The 17,662-nt window shown below is 40.1% G+C and overlaps 1 protein-coding gene across 1 annotated transcript in view; it reads right to left on the minus strand.

Moving 5' to 3' along the window:
* Nucleotides 1–466: 466 nt before the first annotated feature.
* Nucleotides 467–17,662, minus strand: part of TNPO3 (Transportin-3) — a 38,107-nt gene continuing 20,911 nt past the window's right edge. The window contains exons 13-16 of the mRNA XM_051211435.1: nt 13,526–13,645; nt 7,470–8,087; nt 6,712–6,824; nt 467–916 (exon numbers count right to left, since the gene is read on the minus strand). Of these exons, the coding sequence (XP_051071498.1) occupies nt 856–916; nt 6,712–6,824; nt 7,470–8,087; nt 13,526–13,645 (912 nt within the window). The 3' untranslated portion in view covers nt 467–855. The remainder of the gene's footprint in view (nt 917–6,711; nt 6,825–7,469; nt 8,088–13,525; nt 13,646–17,662) is intronic.

Consider the following 17,662-nt stretch of genomic DNA (forward strand, 5'->3'; position numbering starts at 1 on the left):
AACAGAAGTTTATCCAGAACTACTAGGTTTTTTTATAGCACCACATAATATTTTGTTGGGTAACCTTAACCTAAGGGAAACATTTCGAATAAATATGTTGATAGCATTGATTGTAGTATGTACTCCAAAAAGAATCCAGTACTTCTTGTCAAGGAAGAGTCAATGACGATTAAAGAGCGGCTCGAACAAGATTCTATTCGTAATAGTAAAAACTGAATAGAACACAGATATAAGACATCGATTAATTGCAATATGTTACCCCAATGAAACATTCACATTCCTAAGGAAAAACTGTTTTGAGTTAAAAGCTTGGCAGTGGTACACTTACGTCCACAAAAATAAAGCTTCAATATTATGAGTAGGACATGATGTGCTTCTAAACATGTATATCAATTGACCAGATATCGTTAAGATTTCTCCTTCACTATATTTTAGTTTCAAAGATCGATCTGTAAAGCCTGGTGAAACAAACATTATTATTTACTCCCAATATCGCCATGCTATGGAAAATTATTAAGCCGTTCATAAGGTTTGATAATCTGTGAAATCTAAGTCAGTAATAATGGTAATAAAGCTGAATACCCGGATTAAAATGTTCTCTTTGATTTTAAATAGCTCATTTACTATAACCAAATTGACTGGATTCTGCATATAGTTAAGGATAAAAAGAGTAGGTTCAAGGAGATTGGAAAAATTCTCGAAATGTGGCTATATATAAGGTTTTAAAATACATTGGTTAAAATTGCTCATAACAACAAAGATATCTAGAATAAAGGTAGAAGCTTGTTTTAAAATAGTGCAAAGTGAGAGATGAATACTTTTTATACACTGAAAATTGTATACAGGGAGCATAATTCATCGGAACAATCTTGAAAATGAGTCAAGTGCATGTACGATCGTTGAACTCCGGGATGAACTGAAAAAGAATAAGAAATGAGATTATAAAAGTGGTCATGTATATTGCTAAAATCGATATGCAAGAATTCAAGTCTAGGAACAAATTAAAGTATACAACAACGGCTTTCAGCAGCGCATTAAATATTATATATATAATATCCATTTCATTATATGTAGGGAGTTGAAAGAATGCAGTTGGATTTGTTATTTAAGCCAACTAATTTAAATATCTTTGTTGAAAAGTTTTACTTGTCAAGAGCAAATTTGTCTTAAAGAAACGATAATCCAACCCGTATAAATACCTACTAATCAGGTTTTTTTTCATAATCAGAATTGCATCTCATCAGTCTATTAGATACTACCTAACTATCTGTTAACATTCAAAAACCTCTGGGTATCTGAATATTAGTATCACAGACGAGAATATTTTACAGAATAAAACGCTAATATATGAACCAGGAATCTTCTTTACAATAAATTCTCATGATATTCCATACTGGAGATTACAAAAGAAAACCAAATCTTTCTGGGCGTACATGAAATAGGTCAAAAACGTCAAGCCCGGCCGTTGTTGCTACCTTGAAGTGGCAGTCAGGCGTGCGCATCGTGATGAAGCAACCGAGCTATACTGGCTGGAACAACCGTTCCTCAAGGTCCTACCATGCCACACAGGTCAGTTGAAGAGTGGTAAGACTAAAAGCAACAAACCGAAGGCGAAGTCGTATTGCTGACTATACAGAGGTGTGATGGCAGTGAGGTGTTTCCTTCAGACAACCAGCATGACAGCGATGCTGCCTTCCCACAAGGAGGGGTGGGGTTAGGGAAGGTCGACCCTAAAAATGTCACACCACTTTATACCACGGATATCCGTCTACGGCGGTAAGGTCTCAACAAGTACGGAGCTAACACGAAAATTACCCACAAAAAGATCGTGTGTGACCGACCTCAAGCAGCTGTCCCTTGGGCACTGCAGTCACGTTCTCAGGTCAATAATGACCACCTCTAATCCAATTTCCTTTTCAGGTACCTCCAGAAGAACCCTTCCACGGTGTGGGCAACGGGGAAGTGATAAACGCCCTCATATCTCTAACAGCACTCAGGACTACTGTATTCATAATCAAACGTCCTCTTGAATTCCTATTATTCCCCCTACATCGACTTTCAACTCTAAACTTCCTGTTTCGGCTTCCTCCTCAAGTGTCACCATAGCCAATGATTCTAGTGCTCAAAACACTGTCTCAGGTCTACTGAAACCTCGCTCCAAACTACACATTGCAGTCTTCAACGTACGCACACTATGTCAAATCGGTCAGCAGGCCTCCTTGTATAAAAACTCCAGAATCTCGTACCATCGATGTATGCTGTCTCCGAAACACGCATACGGGATCCTAGTGTAGTCATTCACTTGACCTCACCTCGGCAAAACGGAGAGCCGACGAGATACACCCTCCGTGTATCTGGCGACCCGATGGCTAGTCCTCGTGGACTGACAGGTGTAGGCATAGCGCTAAGCATGAGGACAGAACAAGCACTATAAACGTGGATCCCCGTTAACAGCGTCTAAGTGCTGTTAGGCTAAACGGCTCCGTAAGAACTCGAAAGGACAGGGACATACGTCGTTACCTTTTTGTCGTTTCTGCCTACGCTCCCACTGACTGCAGCTCGGATGAAGTGAAAGATGAATTTTACAGAAAGCTAAACGTTCAGACATAGTACTCGTAGCAGGCGACTTTAATGCCCAAGTAGGTTGCTTAAACCAAACAGAAAGGCATTTAGGTGGGTATTTTGGTATTCCGGCACAGCGAACAGATAATGGTGATCGTCTGCTGTAACTGTGCTCAGACAAACGTTTATTTTTAGCAAACACTAATTTTAAGCATAAGTAGAGATATCGTCTAACATGGCGACCCCCTGCACCAAGCCAACGATGGACTCAAATAGACCCATTAGAATTGAACCGAGTAAAGAGAAAACTAAAAGTAGGCTCTAGGAACAACTGAAAACGAGACGGACCCAAATGTTGCTTCGAAAGATATACAAGCAGCTGTGTGTTATAACTTGTGAACCTGTGTGCCCTGTTTATTGTATAACGATTGAAATTTTGTCGCAAATCTTTGCTGAACAGTCATCCTTGTTTAATATTCGTTATCAAAGTCTCAATATAACAAAAGCAGGTGATGATGACTGGGTGAAGCATGCGGGTTTAGTAACCGTGAATGTGAGCGCTTCAAACTATCAGCAATGACAGAAGATCAGTTTAAGTGTCTCGTGTTCGTGTGCAGCCTCTAATCTCCCGAAGATGCTGATATTAGAACCAGAATTCTGAGTAAAATTGAACAATGTCCGAATATAACACTACAGGAAGTAACCACAGAGTGCCAGAGATTGGTAAACTTAAAACATGACACTTCCATGGTCGAAAATAATGGCCAGTTGCCATACTTTCATGCTGTAAGCGGAAAGAAATATTCTTGTTCAAGAAAATTATCGCACACAGATAATCAGCCCTCATCTCCATGTTGGTTATGTGGAGGTTGGCATTATAACAGGTTCTGCCCATATAAAGAACATTTTTGTAGCAAATGTCATCGGAAAGGCCATAAAGGAAACCGCTTCAGGAAAAGAACCCATAAATGACATTCTTCGAAATCATACTCCAAGAAATACAGATATACTGCTCTAACCAACAAAATATTGGTATCACATAGTCATGCAAAAATTTACCGCCAACGAAAGTATGTAAACCTAGATATAAATAAAAAGCGCGCCCGCCTGCAGCTCAACACTGATTCCGATATCACACTTATTAGTCGAAGAACCTGGAATCTTATCGGAAAACCACAGGTGCTCCCAACAACCCAGTTAGTTCATAGTGCATCTAGAGGGAAATTAAATATTGTTGGAGAGGTTTGTTGTACTGTTTCAAACGGAAACGCGAAGACGGATGCTACGTTATATCTCACAGAGAACCCAGGACTAAATTTGCTGGGTCTAGACCTGACAGAAACACTACAATTAGCAAATCACTCCATTAACCACATATGCAGCGCCATGAGAACCAATAAACCAGCGGAAAAGGATCTGAAGGGTGTTGTGTTGGAAAGACATAGTCAAGTGTTTACGGAAGAGCTGGGGGAGTGCAAAAAGGTAAAAGTACTACTGATTCTTAAACCGGGAGTCACCCCCGTCTTCAGAACAAAACGTCCGGTACCCTATACAGCGCTGCCTATTGTTGAACAAGAATTAGAGCGTCGGCAAAGAAGTGGAATAATAGAACCAGTAAACTTTTCTGATTGGGCAGCACCATTTGTGATTGTCAAAAAGCCAAATGGAAGTATCCGGCTGTGCGCAGATTATTCGACTGGATTAAACGAATCAATTGAAGCCCATCAATACCCTTTGCCGGTACCAGATGATTTATTTGCGAAACTGAATGGGGGTAAGTATTTTGCAAAATTAGACCTATCAGAAGCTTATCTACAGATTCCAGTAGCGGAAGAGTGTAAGCAATACTTGACAATAAACACTCATTAACGGTTGTTCTGATATAACAGACTTCCTTTTGGAGTAAAGACCACCCCTCCAATCTTCTAACAAGCTATGGATACTATGTTACAAGATATTCCTGGTACCGCAGCCTATCTCGATGACATACTGATCATGGGTACAGACTATGCTGATTTAGAGAATAAGGTGGACACGGTTCTCAGGCGCATAGCAGATTATGGGTTCAGATTACGTGCTAAAAATGTCATTTTTACATGAAGCAAGTCCGTTATTTGGAATTCATAATCGATAAAAACGGAAGAAAACCTGATCCTGAAAACGTCGACGCTATCAAGTCCATGCCTCCACCGACGGATGTATCAACTTTACGTTCTTTCTTGGGAATGGTTAGTCATTATGGCGTTTTTCTTCCAGATCTGCATCGCCTTCGTGCTCCTCTTAATATCTTATTGAAAAAGGATACCAAATGGTTCTGGTCAACTGAATGCCAAGAAGCATTCCTGAAAGCAAAGCAGCTCATATCATCAAACCATCTACTTACACACTATGATCCAGATCTTCCAATTATAGTAGCAGCAGTAATTTCACAAACCTACCCTGACGGGTCTGAGAAGGCGATCGCCCACGCTGCAAGATGGCCGTCTATGACTGAAAGGAACTACAGTCAGATAGAGAAAGAAGCCCTCTCCATTATATTTGCTGTAAAAAAAGTTCCACAACATGCTGTTTGGCAGACATTTCACCTTACTAACAGACCATAAACCGCTACTGATAGTTTTTGGATCCAAAAAAGTTATCCCTGTATATACAGCAAACCGTCTACAGCGATGTGCAACTACACTGTTGGGCTATGATTTCAAGATAAAGTATCAACCGACAACAGATTTTGGACAGGTAGATGCCCTCTCAAGATTGATTGATTCGCATGCAAAACAAGAGGAGGTGCTTGTAGCTGCCATAGATGTTGAGGTTGAGGTTCAAAAAGTTTTGGCAGACGCAGTTTCCGGACTCACGGTCACATTCGAGGCTGACTCAGGTGTTGCTTCGAAAGATATACAAGCAGCTGTGGAAACAGCAGTGACATCTATTAGTGATTTAAACCACAGGGTTACAAAGAACCAATGGATTTCTTCAAGGTCTATTGCACTGATGGGTTCCCGTAAACTCATCCCATCAGACTCTGAACACGATGAAGAGCGAAAACAAGTCAGATCTAGATTAAGCAAAAGTATAAGGAACGACCGTGAGCAGTGGTGGGCAACGAAAGCAAAAGAGATGGAAAAGGCGGCGGCTATAGGGAACACAAGACAGCTCTACAGACTAATAAGTCAAGTGTAAGTCAGACTATTTCGGAAAAAGACGACACTCTCATCTGCTCCCAGTCCAGACGTTTAGAACGGTGGGCGGGACATTTTAGAGAACAGTTCAGCTGGCCTTCAGCTACTCTACAACTACCCTCCATTCCCAGACAGTGTGAATGGAACATTGAAGTAGGTCCCCCAACTCTAGCTGAAGTTCAAGAGGCTATGGTTAATCTGAAACGAGGAAGGGCAGCTGGTCCAGATGGATTAGCTCCAGAGGTCTTTAAGGATGGTGGTCCAATTTTAGCGATTAGGTTGACTAATATTTTAGCTAAAATCTGGGAGTTAGACGTTATTCCATCTAACTGGTCACATTCACTTATCGTCCCAATATATAAGAAAGGGTCAAAATCATCCTGTGACAACCATAGAGGGATTAGTTTAACTAATATAGCATCTGAAATACTAGCCTCGATAATGATCGGACGCCTAACTAAGACTCGTGAACTGCAAACACGAGAAAATCAGGCTGGCTTCAGATCTGGTCGTGGTCGCATCGATCAAATAGTCACCATTCATCAGGTTCTCGAACACAGGCATACTTATCGGCGTCCGACAATGGTGGTCTTTCTTGACTTAGAAGCGGCATTTGACTCTGTGAAGCGAGAGGTGCTGTGGCAGTGTCTGTCATTGAATGGCGTACCTCAGAAATACGAAACAAGTGAGAAGCAGTTAATAAGATTTAAAAGGTTAGTTCGCACAGTAATTAAATGGGAAACATTCGCAATTTTTACATACACGGACAATTACGATACATACTGATGTAAAATTAGCTAATACAGTGCATTTTATACGAGATAATTTAAGAAGGGAATATTAATTTTAGTTTGATAAAAAGTATTACACTAACCGTTATTATATGTATGAACATAGACAACAATGAGTAGAAAAAAAAAACCAAAATTGTAGAACTAGGATTGAAAATTGTTTACACAAGTAGACTCACTTCATAACAACATCTTGAAAATCGGTAATTTGGTCTTGTGTAGCTTGGACTAAACCATCAGTGCGCATAGTTGACAAATTGGCTACTGCGTTCTTTAGCCAGTTAAGAAACATCTATATATGAATACGGATATGAAAATATAGCATTGGAATTGGAAATACTGAATTGTGATCAACTTTTTTAGAAGTGACTTATTCCTGGTCGGTCTTTTGTTAAGATCGCATAATTTGAAAGATTTGACAAAATAAAAACCAAATGCATCGTTCAACAAGCAAAACCTAAGAAAGATGCTAAAATAAGTCCGTTAACTATAAATTCATAATACTCAGTAAATTTCAACGGGGACATTTCCCAATAGAAGAATTAAACAATTATACATGATGTTTGCCGATTATCTACCTTTCTTTTGTTTTTATTTAATTACGTTTTTCAATAATGTTAGCATTAGCTTTCGTGATTATCTAGTATGCACGTGGGGATGAGAAATAACAAATCCAACAAAACCAAACTTGGATGAGGATGGGTAAATTAAATAGTTAGGTAGACTTAACGATGTTCAGATGTAGTCATATTGAAGCACTGAGTTCATTCTTCAAGACACCGTAGTAAACACGCATAATAAGGAGAAAAAAATTCGTTGGAGAAAACCAAAGAGTTCAAAATGACAAAAACTTTAAGGTACTGATTTAATTTGCAAAAACTATGCTACGTATCGAATAAGACAACACATAGAAGCTCTACCAAAGGTAGATACTTACTTCTTGATTAATCATGACCTTAAGGTGATATAAAATATCCGCCATCTCGGGAAATCTTTCATCCATTAATCCAAGACAACATGCTTGCAATAATGCTGAAACTAACCGTTGTCCGCCGCAACAACTATTCATATTACTAGGATCAGTAGGCTGCGTAGGCCTGGAGTAAGTTAACCACACAATAACATTTTGAGCAGCTAGAGCTGACTGGCAAGAGGGAGTAGGAAGATGTCTACCAGACTCCAAAATCTGTACAACCTGCATTGGTGTCTCCTCACATGCCTCGTTCGTAAAAATGATAAGTTCGATGAAAAATCGAGCAGCTGCAGCTGATGCGCTGGTAGAAGCTGACGATGAACTCGATTCATCATTATTAGATGAGTTTGGATCCGGTGTATCATCACTAGACGAACCAGCACCAGGGCCGGTACAACACAGATTTAGAGAAGAGACAGCGGTATTGCAGAGTTCATTCAAATTGATCCTGCTACTGGTGAGAAAAACAGCTGCACAGTGTTGTACAAGTCGGGTGCATAACCGAAATAGATCTTCCACAGTATGCGGTTGTTGTATAAGGCCAGAACCAGAGATAGATTTCAGTGTTGGACCACTCAATGCCTGCAAAATGGTGGACATTTTAAACAAAGATTTAAAACTTCAAGACAGAATAGTATATACATTTTACAATCGATAGACACAAATAATACAGATAAATATACTCTTAAATAAATATCACATTCATTAGAAGCCTGTAAAACTATTGTAAACAAATTAAGTTGTGTCATACTTTACACATTACTAAACAATATCCAAGTACAGTGCAAAAGCGAATTCTTGAAGTCTCGTAAGAAATTCATAAACAAATTTGTTTGAAAATACTTTCAAGAGTAAGAATAATGACCAGAGTAGTTCATCTTGATTAACTAAATAGATGAAGAAAATCAAATCAAATAAACAAACAAGCCATATTTCAATAACGTTTCGCAAAATAAACACACTAAATACCTTTGAAATAACTAGAAAGTAAACGAATGTTTGAGGATTTAACTCAAACTAAATCCCCTAGTACCTGGCGAATCTTATTTGAAGGATAAGAAAATATATTTCGACAAACAACTAATTTTACTGTGATAAAGACTCGTGTAACCTAGATGACTAACTAAGTAATCATAACGCAGCTATATGAAATAGGGTACGACAAAATTAAGGAAATATGTTTCTAAAATAACACAATAAAAATGGTAAATGTTGGACGAAGGGTTTTAATTCATTTGTATTGGTTGTTTGAGTCTGCTCATTGATGTTTATGACCGAAATCGATCAGTTTCTTTTGGCATATGTGCGTCCTGTGCGGACTGCCTCAATGTTGCCATTAAGTCACAAGCATTATAAGTAGAGATGGACTGGAATCAGTAGCTAAGTAGATAATGCGAAGGCATTCGTAGCGAACGGTACTGCGCCCGAGTCTAGAAATGAAAATCAATTCTGACAAGTCACAAATAGGATGAAACGCACCTACTGGACCACACTGCTAGCCACTATTCATCCCTGCTTAACAGGGTTTTAACAAAATACATTTTAGTTATACATGACCGTGGAATTAATTAGCTACTTGTAAAATTTAGGTCTAAAGTGTGCAGAAATCAGGAAATTTCCAACATCGATATTACATATGACGAAGACCGGATAACATCAGTAATACGTTCAAGTCAACATTTACAACCAAAGTTCTACATCTGGGAAATATTTATTATTTATTTGAACACATATATTGGTACAAGAGAGCACCAAATATACATGCGCCACATAAAACAATGAGAATTCGAAGAGAAAGAAAAAAAGGTAAGGAGTGTGAAAAAAAAGAGAACAATAACGAAGAGGTTGGTGTAAGGTAGTGCAGTAATAATAATAGTAATAATGAGGGGGAAAGGTACAAACAGAAGAAATCTTTTAGTTAAGGAAGAAGCAACCACTTTTTATGAAGAGAGTAAAAGGTTACAGCAGGATCGCCATTGGCTTCTATTCTGAGCCATATCTGATAACGTCTCTAGACACTGTGTTGCACCATCTCTAGGACGCCAGCCAGGGAGTCGTGAAGGACCAACACAAGCCAGCCCTTTGCAACTTTCATACCACGACACCATGTCATACACTGACCACCTCTCCGCTTCTTCCAACCAGTCCCAGAGTCGACAAATAATGCACGACGAGGGATCCTCCGGGACAATATTCGTAGAACATGTCCAAGCTACCGAAGTCGATGTCTCAAGATGGTGACACCAATTGAATTATCGTCTCTATGCCCGAACACACGATGCCGAACCTCTGCATTACTAACATGATGTTGCCATTGGATGGCAGCAATCCTTGGGAGACAGTGATGATCGAACACAGAGAGTTGTCTAACATCCTCAACTCGAGGAGGCCAGGTTTCACAAGCATAGAGCAAAACTGATCTCACCGACGCGTTGTAGATCCGACCTTTTACAGCCAGACTGACATCACGAAGGCGTCAAAGATGGTCCAGATTGGCTTAAGCTGCCCTGGCTTTCATTATACGTGAATCGATCTCATCTCTCACGCCACCACCAGCACTTATGCAGCTACCCAGATACACGAACTTCTTGACTACTTCTATCTGCTCACCATCCACAGTGAGTACAGGATTAGAATCCTGCCAGTCTTGTAGAAGTACTTTGCACTTCGGAGGTGCAAAGCGCATACCATACCTACGGACACTGATTGCCAACTGATTAAGCGCGGATTGCATGCCTTGGGCATTATCGCACAGTAAGACAATATCATCCGCATACTCAAAGTCGAGAAGTCTTTCTCCAGGCAACAGATCCACACCACCATTACTTACATCCATCACAGCTGTTTCCAGAATCTCATCGATAGCAAGGTTGAAGAGGAATGGTGAGATTGGGCAACCCTGCCTAACCCCACTGCTCGAATGGAACAATGGAGAGAGGTGGCTGTATGCCCTCACTCTACCTGAGGTGTTTGTATATAGGGCTTTTAGGATGTTAATAAACTTCTCAGGCACACCCTTCTTCAATAGACAATCCCAGAGAACAGTCCTGTCCAACGAATCGAAGGCAGTCCTGACGTCAAGAAACACTAAGATTGTTGGCCTTTGATAAGTATGACGGTGTTCTAACGTTTGGTGGAGGGTGAAGATATGATCAATACATCCTCGACCAGAACGAAACCCAGCCTGCTCCTCGCGAGTCAATCTTTCTCGGGTTTTGAACAACCTACGAAGTGTGACGGAAGCCAATAGCTTGGACGCAATTGGAAGTAGACTTATCCCCCGATAGTTAATACCGGAAAGACGTGAACCCTTTTTAAAGATAGGGATAACTATCGACTCATTCCATGACGTTGGTACACTCTCTAGTTCCCAAACCTTTGTAAACAACGTCGTCAGTTCCTTAGTCAGAAAGTCACAACCATCTTTAAAAAGAGCCGGAGGTAGGTAATCTGGTCCAGGTGATTTGTAGCGTTTCAAGAGTTGGAGTTCCTTGCGGACTTCCGCCTCATTTGGTGGATCAGTCGTCACCGGCCATGGAGGGCAGGACAGTCTGACCGATGTTGCCGGAGCAGCAGGCCAGTTGAACTGCCCTTCAGAAAATTCTGCCTACCGTCCAAGACGTCGATGGATGTTAGTGATTGGCATCCCGTCATCCTCACAGATTGTTTCGCTCACACCAGACTTCTAGCTGCCAGTGGCTTGGATGAGTTGGAAGAGCTTCCAGCAGTTACCAGATGCAGCTGCTGCTTCCAACTCATTAGCACGCTCCGACCACCAGGCTTGTCGGTCCTTACGCAAGCTTTGTCCAATTTCCTTACGTAACATCCTTCGTTTGTGGTCAAACTCACGGTCACTCGGAGTAGACCGACGGGCTTCAATGAGTTGTAAGGAACCTGAAGAAACCCAGTGCTTATAAGTGGGACGTTTCGCGAACCCACGACTGACTGTACCCGCCATTTTCATGGCGTCATGTAATTGCAACCAACGCTCATCTATACTTTTCGGTGCAATGGTAGCTAGCCTAGAAACTAGCTCGGTTCGATACGTACTAGCAACAGAAGTTGCAACCAGCTTGCTAACATCCGTCCGTTGGTGGCGGTCACTTCGTTGGCCACTGAGAAGTAAGGTAAGATTGGCACAGACCAAGGCATGGTCAGAGTCCAGATAGATACTCCAAAAGGAGCGGAAGTCTTGTACGCAACCACGCCAGCGGTAGCTGATCGCGATGTGATCAATCTGAGTCCAGGCTTGAGATGCAGAGGGAGGACGCCAGGTGGCACATCGGCGATGACTGTGCCGAAAGTTAGTGCTAGCCAGAAACAGGTTGTGGTCTGTTCACAGTTGCAGTAGACGGTCCCCGTTATTTGTCCTGCGACCAACAAGTCCCCATCGGCCACCTAAACGACTCTCTTCTGTGCCTAGACGCCCGACCTGAGCATTCAAGTCTCCGGCTAGTACTACAGTATCTGTCGAACGCAGATTCTGGAGAAGAACAGTTAATTGGTGGTAGAATTTATCCTTGATTGCATGACGAAAAGACATCGTTTCTCACGCCGGTTTCTTCTCACTTTGATGGACTTTCTAATCTAACAACACATAACCGACTGTTAGTGGGGATCCAATCGATTAGTGCTGCCTCAGCTCTAGTGCTTAGTACGACACCAACGCCAGCAACACCAGACGAAGATGCCACAGGGTCCCTGGATAAACGCACGTAAAACAATCTTTTTGAAGCGACAGATGGAGAGCTAATCTGTAGTACTTCAGCAGAGTCTTGGATACGGGTCTCGGATAGACAGCAGACATCGATATTAAGATTTTCCAAAGACATAGCCAGCTCTATCTGTTGTCCAACCTGCATAAGTGTGCGAACGTTGAAGGCAGCCAGTTTGAATGGTGCAAGTGGTTTCAGAAAAACTGCTTCACTATTCGTATTTAGTGGTATCATACAACTTTCAATCAGGCAGTGACTCGAGAACGTTTAGATACAGTCGAATTTCCACCAAAGACGATCCGCTGTATAAGTATAAAAGAGGGTGAATAATGTGGTAAATAATAATAATAATAATAATAATAATAATAATAATAATAATAATAATAATAATAATAATAATAATAATAATAATAATAATAATTTGATTGTTGTTCGGAGCGAGAAAAGTAGTTTCCATAAATATAGAGAGTTCACATCATTTGCGTGTGGGCTGCGATACTGCCCGGGTGCCCAGACCGAAGCAGGTGGTTTTCTTAGGGGGCCACACCCCGAGCCTTTGACCTAAAGGTCTAACCCACAAGGCAGTGGAGCATCGTAAGGAGATACAGTCCCATGGTAGCCGGTGACCAACGATTGGTTCATACGCCATTTGTTCCCTCAGGATACTGGAGCCCATGTGCACCATTGGTTTTGGATCCGGTTAAAGCGCCGGACATTCGCTTTACGTCCTCTCATTTTCGTAAACAACACCCCCGCTACGAGAAGGCAATGAGTAGGACTTCCCTGGCAGAGGCTGTATACGCGTGGCCGTGTGAGAGTATTTCGAGAGGGAGAGCGGACTCTCCCCACTCTCGGCCATACCAGGGCATTTGGGGGAAATATTTACAAATCTTCGCATAATGCAGTAGGTATGCAATATTCAGAACATGTATTGCGGTGATTATTTTCGAAATAGGAAATAATTTACCACTTTGGTTTGGTGAAAATGAGCAATTGTCAAGTGTAATAAATCTTTTTTTAGCATAAATGGATGTTACTACAAGGGCTTGAAACCCGAACATATGACTGGGATACAAAACTAAAATTTATACAAACTGATCGTTGGATTTAGTTGTACTGAAACTGGATAAGAAAAATTTAGATATTTGTAATTTATTGCTAAACACTATTATGCTTGTGTTAATTTTTTTTTTACAATGCTCATTTATCTAATGAACTATTTTACGACACCTTATTTTGATCGTTTGTGCCGAAATTGAAGTTGCCAATGAAAATTATGTAAATTTTTTTCAATTTAAAAATTACCTCATACACGTTAACCAAACCAACTCTGCAATCTAATTGTTCTCCGAATTCATCAACTAGTACGCTTGTTAAATAGAGAAAACTTGAATGTTGTCCTCCAGTTGTGTAAGACAGTACAATCTGAAATTTGAGAAAAACTGTTCGAAACAACATTGCTTTGATACATAAAAGTATGAAATTAAACCAGAAAAAAAAACTTAGTTTTTATAGCAGCTTAAAGTCGACATTTTAACAGGACTCAAAAATGGATTCGAACAATTATTGAAAAGATTCATCACAGACGAAAATCTAATCTTACGTAATATGTTAACATGGTAATCTACTCAAAGATCAAGTAAAGCGTGAAAACAACCCATTTTTCAATTTTTGAATGAAGCCTCAAAATGTCATGCTAGATACAGCTGCTAACAATATGATCATGATGAGTAGTGTTTAACCAGCCCATACAAATAATACAACTTTTAGACCGTGAACTGGTATTATAGTGATCATGTTTCTAATTTAACTTGTATTAATAAAGTGAAATGATTCTTACTTACATGTGCAGAGAAGCATTCATGATTTAATTTTGTAACTTACAAATCGTACTACAGTATATGAAGTGGGTTTGATTAGCCTAATTTATATAAAATATATGGAAAGTTGTTTTCCTTAGATCTCTAATAATATATGGTAATCAGGGCTATGATAATTGAACTAAAGGTTGAAAAATCAGAAAATAATCTGATTTGGAAGCAGACATATAGCTAGCTGAATGAAGTAAACAAAAGGTAAGAATAAATGTTAACATAAAAACACTATTATAGAGGCGATAAAAAAATAGTGATTTATCAATGTTTGGATTTTTTATGGACTACCAGATGTAGGTAAAGAAATGTAGTAATGAAAATAATGATAATATTTGCTTAATTCAATATTACGTTGTGAAGTGATGGTTCAGACATTCGATTTTTAGCCAGTAAACGGCTGGTTTGAAACCTACGCCACATTCTTTAGTCTGGGGAACCGAAAAGGGCAAACTATCAGTCCGACCTAGAGTGTGACTTGAAGTGAAGTATCAGAATCTGAACCAATTAATCTGAATAAATATACGTAATTTCACATGTTCATTACGACATCAAATTACAAATAATCTTAATACAAGCTTTCCAAAACTTTTATGACTATGACGAACTCCTGGAATCTCTTTAGGATTACTGAGGTATATGAGCGTTGAATATAAGTATCGTATTAATAATTCCGCCATAAAAACAACTACCACAGTGAACTGATTAATAAACTTAAAATCTGTAAATTAAATGATACATTACAGTTACGGTTACAGTAAGTACAACTTGTTAGACACAATTAAAGCATAAGATATCAGCGTCAGAAGAGATGTGGCTACATTTTGATTATGAATAATAATAATAATACCAGTGGCTTGTGACATCCCACTTGAACATAAGTAGTCGTAATTTTGTGAAAGGTTCAAATCCATGCTACAAAAATTCAACAGAAAAATACCTGACCATCCTGATGAGGGATGTAAACTCTAATGTTGGGACTGAAAACACCAGGGAAGAAACCATCGTGGGGAGACATGGACTAGGATAAAGAAGGGAGAATGTTGGAAGACTGACGAATCTATGTACTTTCAGCAGCATGGTCATAGGTAACGGCATTTCCTCAATAAACGCATACGCAAAGCCACTCGCGTCTAAACAATCCACCACACAGTACACCAAATTAATCACATATGTATAAATAAGGTTCACATGAGGGACAATAATAAAAAGAGATGATATAACTTCATACTATAGGAAATACATGTGGATTTACTAGAAGAAACCACGAAGCAGAAAAAGTGAAAGAGAATAAAAGAAATAGTAACTTCAACATCCCAGATCTCAAGAAGCACCAGGATAAACAACGGATCTCTGTAGATAGTTTGGGGGAGATTCAGGTAATGTAGGTCAACAAGGCAACAATCGAACATGACTGGAGAAAGCCAAGGCACAGAAGCAAACATGCGAGTGAAGAAAAGCACCAAGTTGAAATATGTAAAAGACCTAGCAACTACAATAAAACAAACTGGAAGGAAGGGACATGTCAAGCAACCAAATGATACAATCAAGAAGCTAGTGAGGAAATGTAGTAGACCAGAGCAAACAGTCAGGAACAAACAAGAAAAATCAGTCACTGAGGTTAGAGAGAAGCAGATCAGACTAGTAGAGCACTTTGAAGAGTTCCTGAATAGACCAGTCCCGTTCAACCGATAACACAAAGACCTCCCTACAAATGTTACTGTGCCAGAAATAAAAAACATCAATGCCATCAGACAAATCAAGAATGCCAAAGTAGAGGGACCAGAAAGCATAGCGGTGGAAGCACTGAAGTCAGGTATAGAGGCAACTGCAACATATTCTCTTCAGGAAGCTCTGAACGGGAGGACAAGTTCAAGAGGGATACCCTATCAAAACATTGAAGAAAGGAGATCTTAGTAAGTGACATCATACTACTGTCAGTTCCAGGCAAAGTTATCAACAGAGTGTTACTGGACCAAACGAAAGTTTCAGTAGACACCATACACTCAAATCAACAAATCGGATTTCGTGAGGATATATCATGTACCGACCAAATTGCGACACAGGACATCGTTGCTGAGCAATCAGCCAAATGAAATTTATCGCCATACAACAACTACCATAATTGTGAAATAGCATGCGACAGTTCAAACTGGAAAGACTTGTGGAATCTTACTTGAAACTATAGAGTGCCCGAGAACATCATCACCATCATACGGAGCTCCTATGACGGACTTTATTACAAAGACATGTATGGAGGCACCTCACAGATGAATTCCAAGTGAAGACTGATGGCAGACACATTGCCCACTCCCGTCTTCGAAGATCTTGGGCTCCGAACAGCTGCAACCCAAGACTAAAGTCAGACAACGTTAGAATGGTTCGATTGTACTGGACCTGAATGTGGGGGACTACCACAACCATCATCAAAAAATTACAGATCTTCATAAGCAACTTTCTACGCAATATATTCCATGTACTTTGCTCGGAGATCGTCACCGATAAGTGAATATGGCAGAGAACAAACAAGATAATAGTTGAGGTGGGAAATAAGAAAAATATTCTGTAGGTGGATAGGACATATGTTGCGGAAATCATCAAACCGTGTCACAAGTCAAGCCCTAGCTTGGAGTACTTAACGCAAATGAAAAGAGGTCAGTTAGTCGGTCAGCTGCAACGTAGAATAAGGCACATATATGCATCGGTCCACGTTGCCATATCTCATTAGCTCAACAAGATGAAAACCGAATTCATAAAGTAGTGGTAATATATAAAAGAAAAATTGCATATAAGTATATAGTACAGGAAGAAAGATTTAGTATGTAGAAAGAAAGTTATGAAGCGATTTTAATCTCTTAGTTTAAAGGAAGATAGAGAGTATATACACCTACGCCATTGTGATCGATTCTGAGCCATGTCACCGACAGTCTCCAACCATTGGTTACGATAGTCACGCGGACCCCAACCAAGTAGTCTGCATCTACCAACATGGCTCAGACTAGAAGTTAGTGGCTTCAAGCACTGATGCCACGTTTTGGTTTGGCCGCCCCTAACTTTCTTCCAACCATTTCCAATACCGGATAGCATTGCACGTCGTGGTAATCGGTGTTCAGGCATACGTAACACGTGGCCCAACCATCTCAGTCGATGAAGATTCATAACCTCACCAACCGATTTACCATCATTCCCTAATACCCAGTGTTTAACTTCACTATTACTTACCCGGTCATCCCAGCAGATGTGGGTAATATTTCTAAGGCATCTGTGGTCAAACACTTGTAGCCTATGAGTATCTTCAAATCTTAATGGCTATATTTCGCAGCCGTAAAGTAGAACAGAACGAACTGCCGCGCAGTATACTCCTCCTTTTATTGATAGACGGATATCTCGCCTTCGCCATAGGTGACGCAAGTTGGCAAAAGCCAAACGAGTTTTCTGAATCCGTGCACAGCTTTCGTCAAACACCAACCCATTAGGGTTGATCAGACTTTCAACATAAGTGAAGTTGTCAACGCGTTCGACTACTCCTTAGTTCAGGTGTTGACGCATACCAGTCCGGAAGCAACAACTT

The sequence above is a fragment of the Schistosoma haematobium genome, chromosome ZW, assembly GCF_000699445.3.
Source record: "Schistosoma haematobium chromosome ZW, whole genome shotgun sequence".
Lineage (NCBI taxonomy): Eukaryota > Metazoa > Platyhelminthes > Trematoda > Strigeidida > Schistosomatidae > Schistosoma > Schistosoma haematobium.